The sequence below is a fragment of the Bubalus kerabau genome, chromosome 2 (genome assembly GCF_029407905.1).
Source record: "Bubalus kerabau isolate K-KA32 ecotype Philippines breed swamp buffalo chromosome 2, PCC_UOA_SB_1v2, whole genome shotgun sequence".
Classification (NCBI taxonomy): domain Eukaryota; kingdom Metazoa; phylum Chordata; class Mammalia; order Artiodactyla; family Bovidae; genus Bubalus; species Bubalus kerabau.
In genome coordinates, this window is record NC_073625.1 from 128,116,492 (window position 1) to 128,134,742 (window position 18,251).

The 18,251-nt window shown below is 44.3% G+C and overlaps 2 protein-coding genes across 3 annotated transcripts in view; one reads left to right on the top strand and one right to left on the bottom strand.

Moving 5' to 3' along the window:
* The window catches only part of LIPH (lipase H), a 53,811-nt gene extending 40,700 nt beyond the window's left edge, over nt 1-13,111 (top strand). Inside the window, exons 9-10 of one of the 2 annotated variants that reach the window (XM_055568831.1) lie at nt 10,188-10,361; nt 12,010-13,111. In XM_055568831.1, the coding sequence (XP_055424806.1) occupies nt 10,188-10,361; nt 12,010-12,097 (262 nt within the window). In that variant the 3' untranslated portion in view covers nt 12,098-13,111. Of the gene's footprint in view, nt 1-6,021; nt 6,398-10,187; nt 10,362-12,009 lie in introns of those variants that run through there. The other variant, XM_055568832.1, reaches the window with a different exon arrangement.
* LOC129643768 (39S ribosomal protein L32, mitochondrial-like) lies at nt 5,040-5,813 on the bottom strand. Its single transcript, XM_055568834.1, has one exon. The coding sequence runs from the start codon at nt 5,793-5,795 to the stop codon at nt 5,229-5,231; it is 567 nt and encodes a 188-aa protein (XP_055424809.1). The 5' UTR covers nt 5,796-5,813; the 3' UTR covers nt 5,040-5,228.
* Nucleotides 13,112-18,251: the final 5,140 nt, after the last annotated feature.

The following is an 18,251-nucleotide window of genomic DNA, read 5'->3' on the forward strand; positions in this document are numbered from 1 at the left end:
TCAGACATGACTGAAGCGACTTAGCACGCAGCACATGAGTTGAATCATACAGTATTTGTCCTTTCGTGATTGGCTTTTTTCACCTAGCATTATGTCCTCAAGTTTTGTCCATGTTACAGCTTGTGACCAGAATTTCCTTTCTTTTTAAGACTGAATAATATTCCAATGGGCTTCCCTGATAGCTCAGTTGGTAAAGAATCTGCCTGAAGTGCAGGAGACCCCGGTTCGATTCCTGGGTCAGGAAGATCCACTGGAGAAGGGATTTGCTATCCAGTCCAGTATTCTTGGGCTTCCCTTGTGGCTCAACTGGTAAAGAATCCGCCTGCAGTGAAGGAGACCTGGGTTTGATTCCTGGGTTGGGAAGGTCCCCTGCAGAAGGGAAAGACCACCCACTCCAGTATTCTGGCCTGGAGAATTCCATGGAGTGACTTTCACTTTCACTGTCAATATTTCATTGTATATATACATAACATTTGGAGAATGTTATGGCAACCCACTCCAGTATTCTTGCCTGGAAAATCCCATGGACAGAGGGGCCTGGTAGGCTACACGCCATGGGGTTGCGAAGAGTCAACCATGACTTCACTTTCACTTTACAGTTTCATGCATTGGAGCAGGAAATGGCAACCCACTCCAGTGTTCTTGCCTGGAGAATCCCAGGGACAGAGGAGCCTGGTGGGTTGCCGTTTATGGGGTTGCAAAGAGTCAGACACAACTGAAGCGACTTAGCAGCAGCAGCATACATCACATTTTGTTTATCCATTCATCCATGTCTGTCTTTTGTTACAGCCATTCTCATGGGCATTACATGATATCACATTGTGGTTTTGATTTGCAACTTCCTATTGACTTCCCTGGTGGCTCAGTTGGTAAAGCGTCTGTCTACAATGCGGGAGACCTGGGTTCGATCCCTGGGTCGGGAAGATCCCCTGGAGAAGGAAACGGCAATCCACTCCAGGACTATTGCCTGGAAAATCCCATGGACAGAGGAACCTGGTAGGCTACAGTCCATGGGGTCGCAAAGAGTTGGACACGACTGAGCAACTTCACTTCACTCACTTAATGATTTAATAATGTTGAGTATCTTTCATGTGCTTGTGGGCCATTTGCATAGCTTTTTGGAGAAATGTCTGTTCAGATCCCTTACCCATTTTTCCTTTTGTTAGTCAGTTGTGTCTGACTCTTCGCAGCCCCGTGGACTGTAGCCCTCCAGGCTCCTCTGTCCTTAGAATTCTGCTTGCAAGAATACTGGAGTGGGCAATCATGAAAAGGAATGTATTTGAGTCAGTTCTAATGAGGTGGATGAACCTAGAGCCTATTATACAGAGTGAAGTAAGTCAGAAAGAGAAAGATAAATATCGTATTCTAACGCATATATGCGGAATCTAGAAAAGTACTGAAGAATTTATTTACAGGGCAGCAATGGAGAAACAGACATAGAGAATACACTTATGGACATGGGGAGAGGGGAGGAGAGGGTGAGATGTATGGAGAGAGTAACATGGAAACTTACATTACCATATGTAAAATAGATAGCTAACGGGAATTTGTTGTATGTCTCAGGAAACTCAAACAGGGGCTCTGTATCAACCTGGAGGGGTGGGATGGGGAGGCAGATGGGAGGGAGGTTGAAAAGGGAGGGAATATATGTATACCTATGGCTGATTCATGTTGAGGTTTGACAGAAAACAACAAAATTCTGTAAAGCAGTTATCCTTCAATTAAAAAATAAATAAATTAAAAAAAAAAAAAAAAAAAGAATACTGGAGTGAGTATCCATTCCCTTCTCCAGGGGATCTTCCCAATCCAGGGATCAAACCCGGGTCTCCTGCATTGCGGGCAGATTCTTTACTGTCTGAGCCACCATAGAAGCCCATTTTTCCTTTTAAACATACTTTATTTTTTAGAGCAATTTTAAGTACACAGCAAAACTGAGCAGAAAATACAGTGATTTCCCGTATTCTTTTTGCCCCCACATAGGGGCAGCCTCCCTCAGAACCAAAGTCTGGCACCAGCATAGTGCATTTGTCACAACTGAAGAATCTACGCTGATACCTTATTCTTACCCAAAGTCCATAGTTCACATTAGAGTTCATCGTTGGTGTTGTACATTCTATGAGTTTTGTCAATTGTACGATGACATATGTCTGTCATTGTAGGATCACAGAATAGTTTCACTGCCCTAAAAATCTGTGCTCTGCCTACTCATCCCTCCTTTCCCCAGCCACTGGCAACCACTGACTTTTTTTTTTTTTTTTTACTGTTTCCATAGTTTTGCATTTTTCAGAATGTCAAATAATTAGAATCATACAGTAGGTAACCTTTTCAGATTAGCTTCTTTCACTTAGTAATAAGCATTTAGAGTTCCTCCTTTTTTTTTTTTTTTTTTTTGTATTACTTGACAGCTCATTTTCTTTTACCTTCATTTCCTTTTCTATTGTCTGATGTATCATGGGCTTCCCTGGTGGCTCAGTGGTAGAGAATTTGCCTGCAATGCAGGAGATTTGGTTTCTATCCCTGGGTTGCAAAGAATCCCCTGGAGAAGGGAATGGCAACCCACTCCAGTATTCTTTCCTAGGAAATCCCATGGCCAGAGGAGCCTGGCAGGCTATAGTCCATGGATGGCAAAGTGTCGTACATGACTTAGCAACTAAACAACAGCACCAATGACAAGCTGGTTTATCACATTTTATTTATCCATTCACCTACAAAAGACATCTTGGCAGCTTTTTAAAAATTAATTAATTTAAAAAAAGTTTTGGCCGCACTGAGAGGTTTGCAGGATCCCAGTTCCCTAGCCAGGGATTGAACCTGCGCCCTCAGCAATGAAAGCACACACAGCCCCAACCACTAGAACCCGGGGAATTCCATCTTGGCAGGTTTTTTTCCTCCAGGAAAGTCCCCGTCTTGGTAGTTTTGGATAAAGGTGTTAAAGATATTTGGGTGCAAAATTTTGTGTGCCTTACCCATTTTAAACTAGGCTAATTAGCTGTTTATTTTTGAGTTGCAAAGTTCTGTATATATTCTGGCTACAAGGCTTTTATAGTTTTATGTCTCACATTTAGGTCTCTGATCCCTTTGGAGTTTTTTTTTTTTCCGGAATATTTATTTTTGTGGCCACTCCCAATCTTAGCTGTGGCATGGTGGGACTTTCATTGTGGCATGCAGGATCTTTAGTTGTGGCATTTGAACTCTCAGTTGCGGCACATGGGATCTAGTTCCCTGACCAGAAATCAAACCCTGGTTCCCTGCATTAGGAGTGAGGAATCTTAGCCACCCGGCCACCAGGGAAGTTCTGTCATGTCTCTTTTTAAAATTCCTTTGTTAAGAAATTTTGCTTCTGCAGCTTTTCTTGGTTGTTATTCAGTCAGGTGAATATAAGTCTTCAATGCGTGGTGTTCCCTAAAGCACTGGAAAACAGACTTTTCCTCAAGGCAATTTTCAGTTTGAAATAGCAAAATACTCTTAGGCTGCAGCATAAGGGTGATATTCTGGCTCTTCTTGAGAACATTATGGGAAGTCAGGCTGCTCTGGCCACTTTCGCCGCTTCCCTAGAACAGGAGCATTCAGTGGCGGACTTCCTTTGGCTCTCTTTCCTTTTATGGGACATTGTTTTGGGGGTCTGTGCCTAAATGTTTTCCCATATCCCTTGGCAGTTTGAAATTCCACAGTGAAACCTTTGACTGACAGTCACCCGCAAGTGCTTCCTTACCGGTCGCTTGAGTGCAGTACTGCTTGCATCACATTTTCTTCATGTAAGCACATATTTGTGTGCTCTTTGACAATTCTGAGAAATCTTGGTAGGTTTTAACATTCTGATCTTTTGTATTTTTTCCTGTTTCTTTTGGCAGTCAGCATTTTGGATCCATCAGGGTCTGGTGCAGAGGGGACGGGCAGGTGGGCTGCCTGCCCCCTGTCTGCAGAGCAGAGGATGCCCGGGTTCTGCCCGGTGCACACGGTTCCCCTGGGATGATCGCTTCGGTGGTCCCAAACCCTCGCGTTCACTTCACTTCTACCGGCCTCCTCCCACGGGGCCTCCTCACTCGCACCCAGGCCAGGTGGAGGAGCCTCCTGCCTTCAGCTGCCGCACAGATGCCGCGTGGATCAGGCGGCTGTGCCACCCCGCCGCCAGTACCTAGGGCACCCGCGCATCTTCCCGCCTGCATCCTTCTGCCTGCAGCTAGCGGTCATAAAGCCCGAAACCCGTGGCTTTCCCCGTTCCCTTTCAAATGCCTTTATCATTATTGTAATTATTTTACTATGTGCGGGAATTCTTTGAGGATCTGAGTAGAAGTAGATTGCTATAGAAGGGATTTGTGTTTGCGTCAGTCTAGTTCCTGGAGATAGCATCAATCTGGGACGGCTTTACTTTTTAAACCTGAGGTTTCTCGGACCAAGTACTTCGAAGTGAAACTGCTGACCCATGTAAGCAATCTGTATCTTAGCTTCTCATAGTGTCAAGATTTGAGGGGGGAAATTTTCTGTCCCCTGAGGCGGTAGAAGGTTATTTATTTCAAATTCATGTTTAGTTCACTCTTGGCCCCCAGACACCTCCTATTCAACTCCTGACCTTGAGGAGCCATAGGCTTTGTTTCATGTCCTACTGCCCTGCAAGGCCATGAATATTGAAGCGCGAGCTTACCAAGTTCCAAAAAAGACCAACCTAGGGTGACTTCAGTATTCCCCTTATCTATTTGGATTTTTTTTTTTTTCTCATACAAAGTGCCATACAAAGGCAATTTTAATTTGCTAAGACAAAAGAAAAACAAGAAACAGAACAACCTTTTTCTTACTGCTACATCTACCATCTTAAAAAAATGATACCGAGAATTTACATAACCTATTTCCAGGTGTTACTTAAACAAAAGAATACGTGTAAGTATTTTTGAGTAAGAAAAACCAGTCGCAAACAAATAAAATTAGAACCCAGAATCCTAATTTTGGCTATGAATTTTAAATTATGTTTTAACTCTCTGACCTGAAAATGTTATCTTTACTGAAACGTCACTGTATAATAGAAGCAGACAGAAATCCACTGAGCCTTTGCAGAAACATTTAGACTTTACTCCTGATGCAAATTACCTGCAAAAAACTAACTGCTTATAAAGGATGTTTGAAGCTACATCAATGATTTAAAAATAAGCACACAACCAATGTAAAAGCAAAGAATATTCCTTTTTCAGGAGAAAGGTCTTACGTGAAGCTATCTTCTTGAAACATGTTTGATGTCAATTCTGGGTGAACCAGGATGGCCGCTTTCTCTCTCGCTCAATGATCCTCTTGCCTTGCTCGTGCTCGGAGGGCGTCTCCCCCGAGTACAGCACCACAGTCTCCACAGTAGGAGCCTTGAAAGGGCCCCCCTCTTGCTTCCCTATCTGTCTTCTGATTTCTGCTGTTTCCTTGCACACCTTCTCATAGCAATAGCCACAGAGGACATGTTTCTGTTTCAGGTGACCACATTCAGGACAAAAGTCTATATTGTTCTTAACTTTAATAAGCTTATGAGGCTTTCTTCTCCTACACTGGTTCACTTCAATGCTGCACCTGTTTTTAGGAGCTGCCATCCAAAATATACTATCCAAAAGGCTGGACGTCTCCGTACTTCCACTGGTATCATTTGTTGGTTCTGAAAATATAGCTGGACCTTGGACCGCTAACTCTGGTCCCCAGGGAGGACTGGGAAAACCTGGTCGGCTCTGCAGAAGTTTCTGCTGCAGCTGCTTCCAACAGTTCCGGAGAAGTCCTCGGGCTATGGGCAACGGCGGAACAAACAGCACCAGCATGATAGGCGCCATGTTCCTCGACCGAAAGCCCTCTATTTGGATTTCTGCTTTCATGTATTTTGAGGGTTTCTCAGTATTCTTTCCTTTCTTCTTAGTTCAATGCAATTTAAAAGGCTTTTAACTTTTGTTGTTGTTGTTTGTAATTGTATTTCCTCTTATGAGTTATTTACAGGGTATTTAGTGCACCATACTGCCAGAACCCATAGTTCACTGGCTCTTACTCTATTTATTCTTGTAGGAACCCAGCCTTGGTTAGTGCCTCCCTGTGTATCTCTAGACCTCGCTCTTGGTGGAAGAGGGCATCTTACCTGCGCTCACAGACAACCCTGATCAGATCCAGGCCTCCTTTTTCCTGTCCGCCTCCCTAGCACCCCCACTGGATTCTGCCATCTGCAGGTGGCATCACCTCCTCCTGGAGTCCCTACCTTTTTCTGGTTCTACAGCTGCCCTTGGAGAAGTGGGAAGGATCCCTTTTTCCATTGCTAGACTCTGATCAAGGAGGACTAGAGTTGAACTGTTTATAACCCTTTTTGGTTAAACCACTCCTTTCCTATTGTTTTTTTTTTTTTTCCTCTTTATTGTGAAAAATTAAAGTTTACAGAAAAGTTGCAGTAGTACTATGAGCTTTTTCTTTTTCTGAACCATTCTATAGTTGTCACCAACATGCAGGCTCATCAACCCAAAGTACCGTAGTGTGTGTGTTCTACAAATAAGGACCCTCTCCTACATAACCACAATTGACCATCAGAATAAGAGAATTTCATTGATCCATTGCTACCATCGGATGCTGATCCTGTTTGGAACCAACAGACTGGTTCCAAATAGGAAAAGGAGTACATCAAAGCTGTGTATTGTCACCCTGCTTATTTCACTTATATGCAGAGTACATCATGAGAAATTCTGGGCTGGATGAAGCACAAGCTGGAATCAAGACTGCCAGGAGAAATATCAATAACCCCAGATATGCAGATGTTACCACCCTTATGGCAGAAAGTGAAGAAGAACTAAAGAGCCTCTTGACCAAAGTCAAAGAAGAGAGTGAAAAAGTTGGCTTAAAGCTCAACATTCAGAAAACTAAGATCATGGCATCTGGTCCCATCACTTCATGGCAAATAGGTGGGGAAACAGTGGAAACAGTGTCAGACTTTATTTTTGGAGGCTCCAAAATCACTGCAGATGGTGAGTGCAGCCATGAAATGAAAAGACGCTTACTCCTTGGAAGGAAAGTTATGACCAACCCGCTGCTGCTGCTAAGTCACTTCAGTCGTGTCCAACTCTGTGTGAACCCATAGACAGCAGCCCACCAGGCTCCCCTGTCCCTGGGATTCTCCAGACAAGAACACTGGAGTGGGTTGCCATTTCCTTCTCCAATGCATGAAAGTGAAAAGTGAAAGTGAAGTCGCTCAGTCATGTCTGACTCTCAGCGACCCCATGGACTGCAGCCTACCAGGCTCCTCCATCCATGGGATTTTCCAGGCAAGAGTACTGGAGTGGGGTGCCATTGCCTTCTCCATATGACCAACCTAGACAGCATATTAAAAAGCAGAGACATTACTTTGCCAATAAAGGTGCATCTAGTCAAGGCTATGGTTTTTCTAGTAGTCATGTATGGATGTGAGAAGCTGACTGCTGAAGAATTGATGCTTTTGAACTGTGATGTTGGAGTAGACTCTTGAGAGTCCATTGGACTGCAAGGAGATCCAACCAGTCCATCCTAAAGGAAATCAGTCCTGAATGTTCATTGGAAGGACTGATGTTGAATCTGAAACTCCAACACTTTGGCCACCTGATGTGAAGAGCTGACTCAATTGAAAAGACCCTGATGCTGGGAAAGATTGAGGTGGGAGGAGAAGGGGATGACAGAGGATGAGATGGTTAGATGGCATCACCGACTCAATGGACATGAGTTTGAGTAAACTCCAGGAGTTGGTGATGGACAGGGAGGCTTGGCGTGCTGCAGTCCATGGGGTCCCAAAGAGTTGGATACGACTGAGTGACTGAACTGAACTGATCCTGAGACCCCATTTCTAGTTTTACTAATTTTCCTAATAAACATCCTTTTGTAGCAAAGGGATTCAGTTCAGGATCCCTGGCTGCATTTGGTAGTCCTATTTCTTTAGTTTTCACTTTGGAACAGTTCTTCTGCCTTTCCTCAACTCTTTTGACCTTGACACTTTTGAGAATTACAGGTCGATTATTTTTAGCATGTCTTCAGTTTGGGTTTCCCTGATGTTTCCTCATGATTAGATTCAGGGCATGCATCTTTGACAAGGACACCTCAAAGGTGGTCATGTCTGTCTCAGTGAATCCTGTTAGGAGGCTCACAATTTTGGTTTGTTTCATTAACATGAATCAATTGATTAAGGTGATTTCTGCCAAGTTTCTCCACTGTATTTTGTGGCTGGGTACTTTGAGACTATGTAAATTGTCCATTACTCCTCAAACTTTTACCCACTAGATTTAATGTTCTGTGGTTGAATTTTTACTCTTATGGCTGCCATATGGTGATTTTTCTAAGTCAATGTTTAGGAAAGGCATTTTCTTCTCACTTATTTATTCATTTCTTGGTTTATATCAATATGGATTCATGGATTTTTATTGTATTAGTGGAGACTTATCCTCAGTTGGGGCTTTCCAGGTGGCTCAGTGGTAAAGAAAGGAGATAAGGATCCAATCCCTGGGTCAGAAAGATCCCCTGGAGAAAGAAATGGCAACCCACTCCAGTATTCTTGCCTGGAGAATCCCATGGACAGAGGAGCCTAGTGGGTTACAGTCCATGGGGTCCCAAAGAATCGGACATGACTTAGTGACTAAACAGCAGTAGGAGCAAAACTGAAACTCTATACCCATTAAATAACATCTATTTATCCCTTCCTCTATTCTCTGGCAACCACCATTCTACTTTCTGTTTCCATGACTTTGACTACTTTAGACACATCATATAAGTGGACTCAACAGTATTTATTTTTTTGTGACTGGTTTATTTCATTTAGCATAATGTCCTCAAGGCTCATTCATGTTGTAGCATGTGAGAGGATTTCTTTTCTTTCTAAAACTGAATTAATATTCCATTGTATGTACAAATCACATTTTAAAAATCTGGTCATCCATTGATGGCCATTTGAGTTGCTTTCACCTTTTACCTATTATAACAATGCTGCTATGAACATGGGTGTGCAAATATCTGTTTGAGACCTTGCTTTCAAGTCTTTTCAGTATACACCTAGAGGTAGAATTGTTGGATCATGTGGTAGTTCTACTTTAAATTTTTTGAGGAGCCTTCATACTGTTTGTCATAGTGGCTGTACTATTTTACATTCCCACCAATACATACAAGGGTTCCAGTTTTTCCATACTTGCATCAACACTTACTGTGGTTTTTGTTTTTTTCTTACAGTAGCCATCCTAGTGGGTTTGAAGTGATTCCATATTCTTTTGAACATCTCTATCATTCTTCGAGTATTTCTTACTTTTCGGCATACACATCATTCTAGGATCACTTTGTGCTTTCCCTGCCCGAGCCCTGAAATCAACCATTTCTCTAGGGAGCCTTAGTTTCTTTTTTGTGGAGATGGTGTTTGGAAACCAAAATCTGGGCAACCTTTTAGATTAGCTCTATGTGTAGCACTTCAGCTTTCCACAAGACTGACAGTGAGGCTGGGGCAACAAGCACCTCCTCACCCCCATCTCCACCTCCAAACTAAGGATTCATTTCTGGAGCAATCATTTCTCCATAGCCTACTCTCCAGCTCCCCAGGGGGGCAGTACCCAGCTAAAACTCCATTGGACACACCTTAGGCTCAATTTGGGATTCCAGTTGTAGGAAACATCTCCACACACTTAGAAAAAATTGTTGGAACCTGTGATGTAGCTATTTTAATTTGAGGTTTTCCTTGAGAGGTAGAACTGAAAAAATATATGCTTAAGCACAACTTCTAAATTAGTATCTAGTTTGGCTAAAAACTATACCTATGCATCTAACAATGCAGTTCAGTGGAGAAACCATAATTTTGAATTCATCCAGAACCTAGTTTTTCTTCCTGCACTGCTATAGATAAGCCCTGTGACCTGGGAGAGCTTAAGCTCTGCGAGCATCTGTTTCCTTGTCTGTAAAATAAAGACAGTAATACCTTGCAGAATTTTTCAGGGGACTGGAGATATGTATCAAGAGAGAAGGAGGCTGTCTGGCCTATAGCAGGTAGGCAGCACACACCTTTCCAGTGTCATAGCATTTCATCAGTCCTGGGGTCAGCAGCTTCACTTCTGCTGATCCTTTGGAAAGTCACCTAGTGCAGGCTATGGGGTCAAATGGCTACCCGCTAATGAGTGATCTGTAGGCTTCAAATGGTTTTCTTTCATTGGTAATTTAGATTCACTTAAAAATATATTCTTTCTTCCTTCCAGTGAACCTGCAACATTTCAGAAATACCACCAAGTGAGCCTGCTTGCAAGATTCAATCAAGATCTGGATAAAGTGGAAGCTATTTCCTTGGTGTTCTCTACAGGATCTGTAATCGGCCCGAGGTACAAGCTCAGGATTCTCCGAATGAAGTTAAGGTCACTTGGCCATCCAGAGAGGTAAACTGAGGCAGGGTCTGACAGGCTCTTGTTTTCTAAAGATGTTATTGACTCCTGTCCAACTTGCTTAGTCTGATGTTTCAGCAGGATTTCAGTAATCACAATGAAAGAAGTGAGGGGTTTTCCACAACTAGATTTGATTAAATAAATTTCCTAGGGACTTCCCTAGTGGTCCATGGCTGAGGTCCACTCTTGCAATGGGGATCTGGGGGGGCCAGGTTTGATCCCTGGCCCCACATGGGGCCACATGCTGCAATGAAGACCCAGAGCAGCCAAATAAATAAAAATAAATTGAAAATAAATATTAAAAGATAAGTTGCCCAGTAATCCAAGAAAAATTTACTGGGATGCACCTAAAGATAAATGGGCCAATAATCCAAAGAAATAATGTTGTTATATGTTTAAACAATTCTTCCCTAGCACTCCACCCATGTTTTTTGCAAGCTGATACTCTGTTGTAGAAAAGAAAGCCTCATATAATTTGGCAAACTGATAAAACACAGCCCAGCATTAAAAAAGGTACAGAAAATTTGAAATATTTTATTGCATTGATACAAGATAGAAGTACATATTAATATTAAATTTGATAACTGCACTGAGGAGGTCTTTGTTCTTAGGAAAAACATGCTGAAGTGTTAATGGGTAAACAACCCATTCTCACTTGGTTCAGAAAAAATAAACAGTGTGTATTTGTATGTACAGAGAGAGAGGCAAAGACAAAGGGGGAGAAAGAACAAAGCTGTGATGGTATGTATGCTTTGTGAGTAATGGCACACTTACATATAGTCCTTGCAGTCAACCTGTGGAGGAAGAGACAGAAAATGATGTGAGCAGTTATTGCTTTACATTTATAAATTCCTTTTTCCTGAATGTTTAGGATACTTTAAAACATTTAATAATACAAGTCCCACCCCCTCCTACTCCCCAAGGATAGTCATTATATCTTAAAACTGGAACTTTAAAAAAAAAAGATTTTTATTTATGTATTTTTGGCTATGCTGGGTCTTCATTGCTGCACATGGGCTTTCTCCGGTTGTGATGCTTAGGCTTCTCACTGTGGTGGCTTCTTTTGCTGTGGAGCATGGGCTTTAGGCCCATGGGCTTAATTGCTTACACAGCATGTGAGATCTTCCTGGACCAGCCATTGAACCTGTGTCCCCTGCATTGGCAGGTCAATTCTTAACCACTGGACCACCAGGGAACCTCAAACTGGGACCTTTTAATACTTCTTTCCTGGTTATTAAAGGAATACATATTCATTTTATAAATCTGAAAAGTACAAAAAGTGTTAAGAAGAATATCATAGATAATGTCATTATTCAGAGGCAACCACTGTTAAAATTTTTGCTTAATTTTTTAAATCTTCTATTTTTAAAAATCTAGTTGAAATTATGTGGTAAATAAAATTTAACACCATGATTTCTTATTTTTAATTAATTTTTATTGACATATAGTTGCTTTACAAAGTTGTGTTAGTTTACTTACTGTTGTTGCTATGACTTTGCTTATTTACTGCAAGCATTTTCCTAGAACATTAAAAATAATTGCTAAGTAATTTTATATCTGAGAGAGATTGTACAATTTGTTCTACTAGAATAGGGTATTTTTATCATTGCATTGACAGGGATATTTCATTTTGTTTTTACAGGCCCCAGTTGTGTCGGTATGATCTTGTACTGATGGAAAATGTTGAAACAGTCTTCCAACCTATTCTTTGCCCAAAGCTGCAAATGTAATTGTTGTCAGGACACCTGAGTACCAGTAACATCAAGAATGCTACAACTGCAGGCTTTTTAAAGCTTCACTTCATCTTTTCCTCAAGGCACAAAAAGTATGGAATAACCAGGGTTGGGTTTTTTTTTTTCCCTTTTACAGTAATGTCCTATGGATGTCACACTGCAAAATGTCAAACAACCTTGGATTATGAAACAGTCCTGGGAAGGGAGTCTCTAAGTAGGGCAAATCAGAAATAGCTAGGTTCCCCACGGCCCAGCACCGTGTTAGGCTGTGTCCTGGGGCCTCCTTTGTTCCGACCTGTCGATTCTGCTGCTTGTCACTCGGGAAGTTCTGCCCATCACAGTGGCCATCCAAGCATCTTAAGGGAAGGACTGTCTGGAGGCCTCACTTTGGACTTGACTCCATGCTCCCCATGCCAGATCCTTCCAGGTTTTGCACAAAGAAGGGAATGGAAACAGACCTACCTCACAGGGCTCTCGTGTAGGCTTGGGAGGCAAGACTGTGAAGGGTTCTTTGAAATCCCCTGGGTGCCACTTCTGTCAGTGGCTTGATACATGTGAATATGCTTTTATTTATTTTGATATGGCTTATCTAATGTGCAACAAGAGAGCTTCTCCTTATCAACACCAGCTTCTCTCTTAGGCTATTTGCTTTAGGAAGGCAGAAAACCATACCCCTGGCTTCCTGCCTTGTTTAAAGTGGATTAGTGCAGGAGGAGGTAGGGACAGACCAAGAGGGCAGCTGCTTGGACTAGACAGTAAGTGGATGAGGGAAGAAGAGCAGATGAAACAGAGGGGAAGCCCTGCTCAAAGGGACATGGAATAGGGCAGGAGGCAGGAGAGGACGTGGAGCTTGTTTTTCACTTAAGGTGAAGAATCATCACTTTACATGCAACCCTCATTTTAAGCAATACTTAAGAAAGGTTTTTGTTTTTCTTTTTTATCAATGTAATCTGTAATTATTGAAGGAAATTTAGAAATGCACAAATGCAAAATAAAAATATGCTATCCATAGTCCCAGGGCTTCCCTGGTGGCTCAGTGGTAAAAAAAGAATCTGCCTGTCAATGCAGGAGACGTGGGTTCAATCCCTGGGTCAGGAAGATCCTCTGGAGAAGGAAATGGCAACCCACTCCAGTATTCTTGCCCGGGAAATCCCATGGACAGAGGAGCCTGGCAGGCTACAGTCCATGGGGTCTCAAAAGAGTTGGACACGACTTAGCCACTAAACAACAACAATCATCCATCCATTGTCCCACCTGTTAGAGGTAATCTGTGTTACTCTTTTGGAGTGATGATAAACCACCTATTTGTTAACATGTGAATTCAAAGCACTAACTTATTTGCTCTTGGAGCATCTGAAGCTTCCAGTCTGAGGAATTCTCAGGTTTCTCTAGGAAGAGGCATGATATATGAATCTGGAATGACAACGGCCAAGTCAAGAGGTCCCCCAAGGGCCAAGGTCAGAGGGGTCAGAACCACAAGAGGGTGATCCTTGAGCAGATGCCCAGGATGGAGACAGGGCCAAAGGGTGGACAGCATCCCTGGCCCAGCTGTGGCCACTGCAGGAAGGTTCCTGAAAGTCACAGGTCCACTAGCCTCCTCCCCATCCAAGTGACTGCTCTTCTACTGCTTTCTGTGAGAATAGTCTTAAATGGAATCTCTGTTTCATAAACGATGGAACTCTGTAAATATACTGTGTGGCACGTCTTATCTTTATTTATACATACACAGCAAATCCAGAGTCTGTTCCACTGAAGTGTGGATGCTTGCAGCGAATGTCTGAACTCTGGAAGGAGGAAAGTTCAGCGATGCTCCTGCCCACCTGGACGTTTTATCAGCCTCCCATGTTTCCAGCAGAGGTGGACTTAGAGATCTGGGTGCTCATAGGCTCTGATTTCTTTTTAGAGTTCAACTGGTCCTGTATTCTGATTAGCATAGTTACTTTTTTGTCCTCTTTGCCTTCCTTGGTAAGCGGGGGATCAAAACAGTGGAAAAATGCCAGGAACAGCATTTCCATCGATTTATAAGCTCCTCAGGCCAGTGGGTTTCTTTGAGTTTCTTCTCCTGGCATCTCCTAGCATGGTACCCACCTCACTGTGGGGTGGGAGGATGCATGAGCAAATAAATAAATGAAAGAAGTTTGGTCCCTGGAGTGGAGGTGGATTTCAGTGAGTTTCATGTGATAGTGATCAGGTGAAATGAAGGCAGTGACAGGCGTGACCACTCTCAGAATCTTTCTTCCCAAGCCCCTGGAACTCTGTCTCCAGTTATCCTTGCCTCTCTTCCTTCTCTTTGTCAGTGTATTCATCTGAATCCCCAGCAAAGATGCAGTTAAACTATAGCCTACCCTGTCCCCTCTTCTATTCACCTGTATCTCCTCCTACTTAGCATCCTGACCTTCACTGGATGGTTATTTCCTCAGGGGAGTGTCCCCGGCCCTCATTTTTCCATAGAGTGTGCTGGACCCCCCCCTTCCATAGCCATTTTTATATATTTTTTTAAACACGTATGTGTATGATTATTTGATTAATGTCTGTCTTCTCCACTAAACTGATCTGCCAGGCACAGGCTGTGTGCCTAGTGTGATGCCTACAATGTAGTCTGCGCTCAGGAAATATTAAATGAACACTGTCCATTATTTTGTAAGCCCTATGGAGTCATGCTCAGTTGTGAGGAAGGACCAGCCCTCCACCCCCAGCTACAGCCCATTTCCCTGGGGGCGCCCACCCTTCTCTGTCTTGGACCTCTCTCCCAGGCACCTTTCTTACTCTTATCTCTTTTGTCTCTGTTGGTCCACTGCCCACTTCACGGGCTTCCTGGGCGAGCGAGTTTGGCTCTTGTTTTCACTCCTCATCACAACTTTCAGGTGGTCCCCATACCATCCTGCAGCAAGCTCACCTATCCTGAAGACAAGGAGATTTTGCCCTCGCCCACTCCCCTGTTTCTGCACCTCAGCTAAAGCCCTCCAGGATCCTCAGGCACTTCTGGGGGACTCTGAGCCAGGCTTGGTCTTCCACGGCTCTCTTCTACCACCCACTCTGCCACCAACGTTGTATGTGCTTCTGGCGCTGCTGGTATTCAGCCATATTGTAATCTATTTCCATGTTGGCATCTCTTCCAAGGCTGTGAGCACCACGGGAGCAGTTGCTGCTTATTTGTCTTTGCTACCCTGGCACCCACCACAATGCCAGGCACAAAGCAGGAGCCCAACCGATGTCTGTTGAGCAGAATGGAGTGGATTTGTCCTCAGGGACTTGAGGGAGCCACCTCCATTCTGGCTTTGACATCAAGATGCTGCTGCTGCTGCTGCTGCTAAGTCACTTCAGTCGTGTCCGACTCTGTGCGACCCCATAGATGGCAGCCCACCAGGCTCCCCCATCCCTGGGATTCTCCAGGCAAGAACACTGGAGTGGGCTGCCATTTCCTTCTCCAATGCATGAAAGTGAAAAGTGGAAGTGAAGTCGCTCAGTCGAGTCTGACTCTTAGCGACCCCATGGACTGCAGCCCACCAGGCTCCTCCATCCATGGGATTTTCCAGGCAAGAGTACTGGAGTGGGGTGCCATCGCCTTCTCCGAGAGATCAAGATATTTATTTCCAAAACTTCCCACCCTCAGACCCCTATCCTGTGTTCTCATTCCTGACCTGGGATGCCAGCAGCAGAAATCCACTCATATTAGCCTGGATTTTATTAGACAGAGGACTTGTGGAACCTGAGAGAGAGCTGAACCATCAGACATCAGGAAGAGCAGGGATGGTGGCCACCCTGGAGCCTTCAGCAACAAGAGTCCATGGGACTTTATTAACCCTGTGCTCTGCCGTGTGTCTCTCTGCATCAGCTCCACCCACTCCACAGGGCAGCTGTGGGTCACTGGGGTCCTTGGGATCATTGGGACCACTCACTAGGTGGTCCAATTCCAAAGTCCAGGGAGAGGATTTGGCCCTTGGGTCTTCCTCTTGGGGCAGGTGTCAATCCTGTTCTTGGAGCAGGAATGGGGACGCAAAGCCATGTGGTCTGCTCAGAGCTAAGCCAGAAGAGGAGGGTGAGCCCTAAGACAAAGAGCCACAGGGAGTGATGGGCTAATTCATTCTCACTGGAGCTTCTTGGCTTTTCTTCCTTCCCACCCCTGAACCATTACCCCGACCTGCTTCCCAGTCCAACATGTGTCCCTGGTGGTGGGTTGCTGCTCTGCTTTACAGGCTGCCTGGCATGTGCTGTAAATGAGTGGCCTCAGTGGAAGCTGTGCAGGCTGCAGCTGGCTCTGCAGGTGCTTGGCTGGGGGCCAGAAGGGAAACCATGATCATTTTGGAGGTGGGCTGGTAGTGGGGAACACAGTCCAGGGTTTCTTCCCCAAAGCAGACGGGTTGACCAGGAGAAATCAGGAAAGGAGGCAAGGGGGGATAGGTCAGGGGCAGCAAGCAGGGGCTTGGGCAGTGAGCCTATAGGAAATTAGGTTTGTGTCTTCCAAATGAGCTGTCAAAAGTCCCTTTCCACCTGGTGGTGGCTGAGTCCCACAGTCCTTCAGGTCTCCCTGCTGGGTTTTTCCATGGACTCTGACACAGCACTGGTTCCTTTCTAACAGTCTTTCTGGGGCCCTTAGTACACTCTTCCCCACCACCCTCTCTCTCATGCAACATCCCTGAATGAGCTATCTTGTTCTCTTTCACTGCTTCTACTATTTCCTTAGCAGGCTTCTAATCTCAGTCTTTTCTGCAAAAGGCAATATAGGGTAAGCGGGTAGACTCTGTTGTCTGCTGGGATGTGACCTCCGTCTACTGAATTCTCTTTGCCTAAGTTTTCCTTCTCTGGACTGTAAAGTGGAGGCTTTTAAGAGCCCCTGCCTCATGATATGATAAATAAATACATTCATGTGTGTAAAAGGTTTCCTGTGGGGTCAGCTGTGCCTAGACTCAATGAATGTCAGCCGCTATTACTTTCCCTCTTATGGTCTCCCTAAGAGACCTCCCCCTGTCCCGTTTCAACAGTCTCCTCTAGACAGAAAGTATGAATGTTTAGCCCAAGCTCTGGATTTTCACCTGTGCATTGAGAGGTGGTGCCAGTGCCAGGCGGAGCAAGGAGCATGGGCTTGGAAGGGACCAATGTTTAAGATGCAGTCCTGCTCGACACTCACAGCTCTGGACTTCATCAACCCTTAAAGTGACTCCATGTGAACACCTGCTCAGCCATCATCCATAAAAGGGATGATGATACTTGCTTTTCTGGAAGCTTGGCCACATCATTTCCTCTGTAGCAATGTCATGCTCTGTAACTCTCCATACTCTCCCCCAACCAAAGGCAAAGCGAAGCCCTTGAGAACAGGAGCTTTTCTTCCTGTTCTCTGCTGTGCACATTACTGGCACAGGCTCAGTGTCATTATTCATTCAGTTTCTCTCCTCCTATATGCCTTTGACTTCTCAAAATCAACATGGTCCAAACCAAACAACCAGTAGTTTCCTCCCTAGGCTTGTCCATTGATTTAACCAACTATTATTAAGTGTGTAATGTTGAGCACTCTGGACTTTGAATCCAGTGATCTGAGTTCAAATCTTGGTAGGACCTTCTTTAGTTTGGGCTTCCCTGGTGGCTCAGACGGTAAAGACCATGCCTGCAGTGCAGAAGACCTGGGTTTGATTCCTGGGTAGAGAAGATTCCCTGGAGAAGGAACTGGCAACCCACTCCAGTATTCTTGCCTGGAAAATCCCATTGACAGTGGAGCCTGGCAGGCTACTGTCCATGGGGTCACAGAGAGTCAGACATGACTGAGCGACTTCACTTTCTTTCTTTCTATTAAGTGCCAATGAAAAGCCAGGCACAGGGTTAAGGGCTGGGACAGACACAGGATGGTGAGACTTTGTCTCATTTACAGAAGTGTTCACTGTCTCCTGGAGAGATGGGTGATGACACTGGAGCACAGTATATACAACCACAGGAATAAAGACACTTCACAGGCGGCCCTAAGCACAGAGAAGGATCAGCCTTTTAGACTGCAGGAGCTGGAGAAGGCTTCTCAGAAGAGGTGACAATTGCCCTGTGTATTGATGAAAGAGTAGGAGTTTCAGGCAGAAAAGTTTGCCAGGGAAGAGTGTTGTCATAGGCACAAACTAACACCATGTGTGTTCAGCTGGAATGTGAAGGGAGGAAAAGAATGGAAGGC

Bases quoted from the DNA above. Each gene is read 5' to 3' on its own strand.
- LOC129643768 (XM_055568834.1), bottom strand. From the start codon at position 5,795: ATGGCGCCTATCATGCTGGTGCTGTTTGTTCCGCCGTTGCCCATAGCC.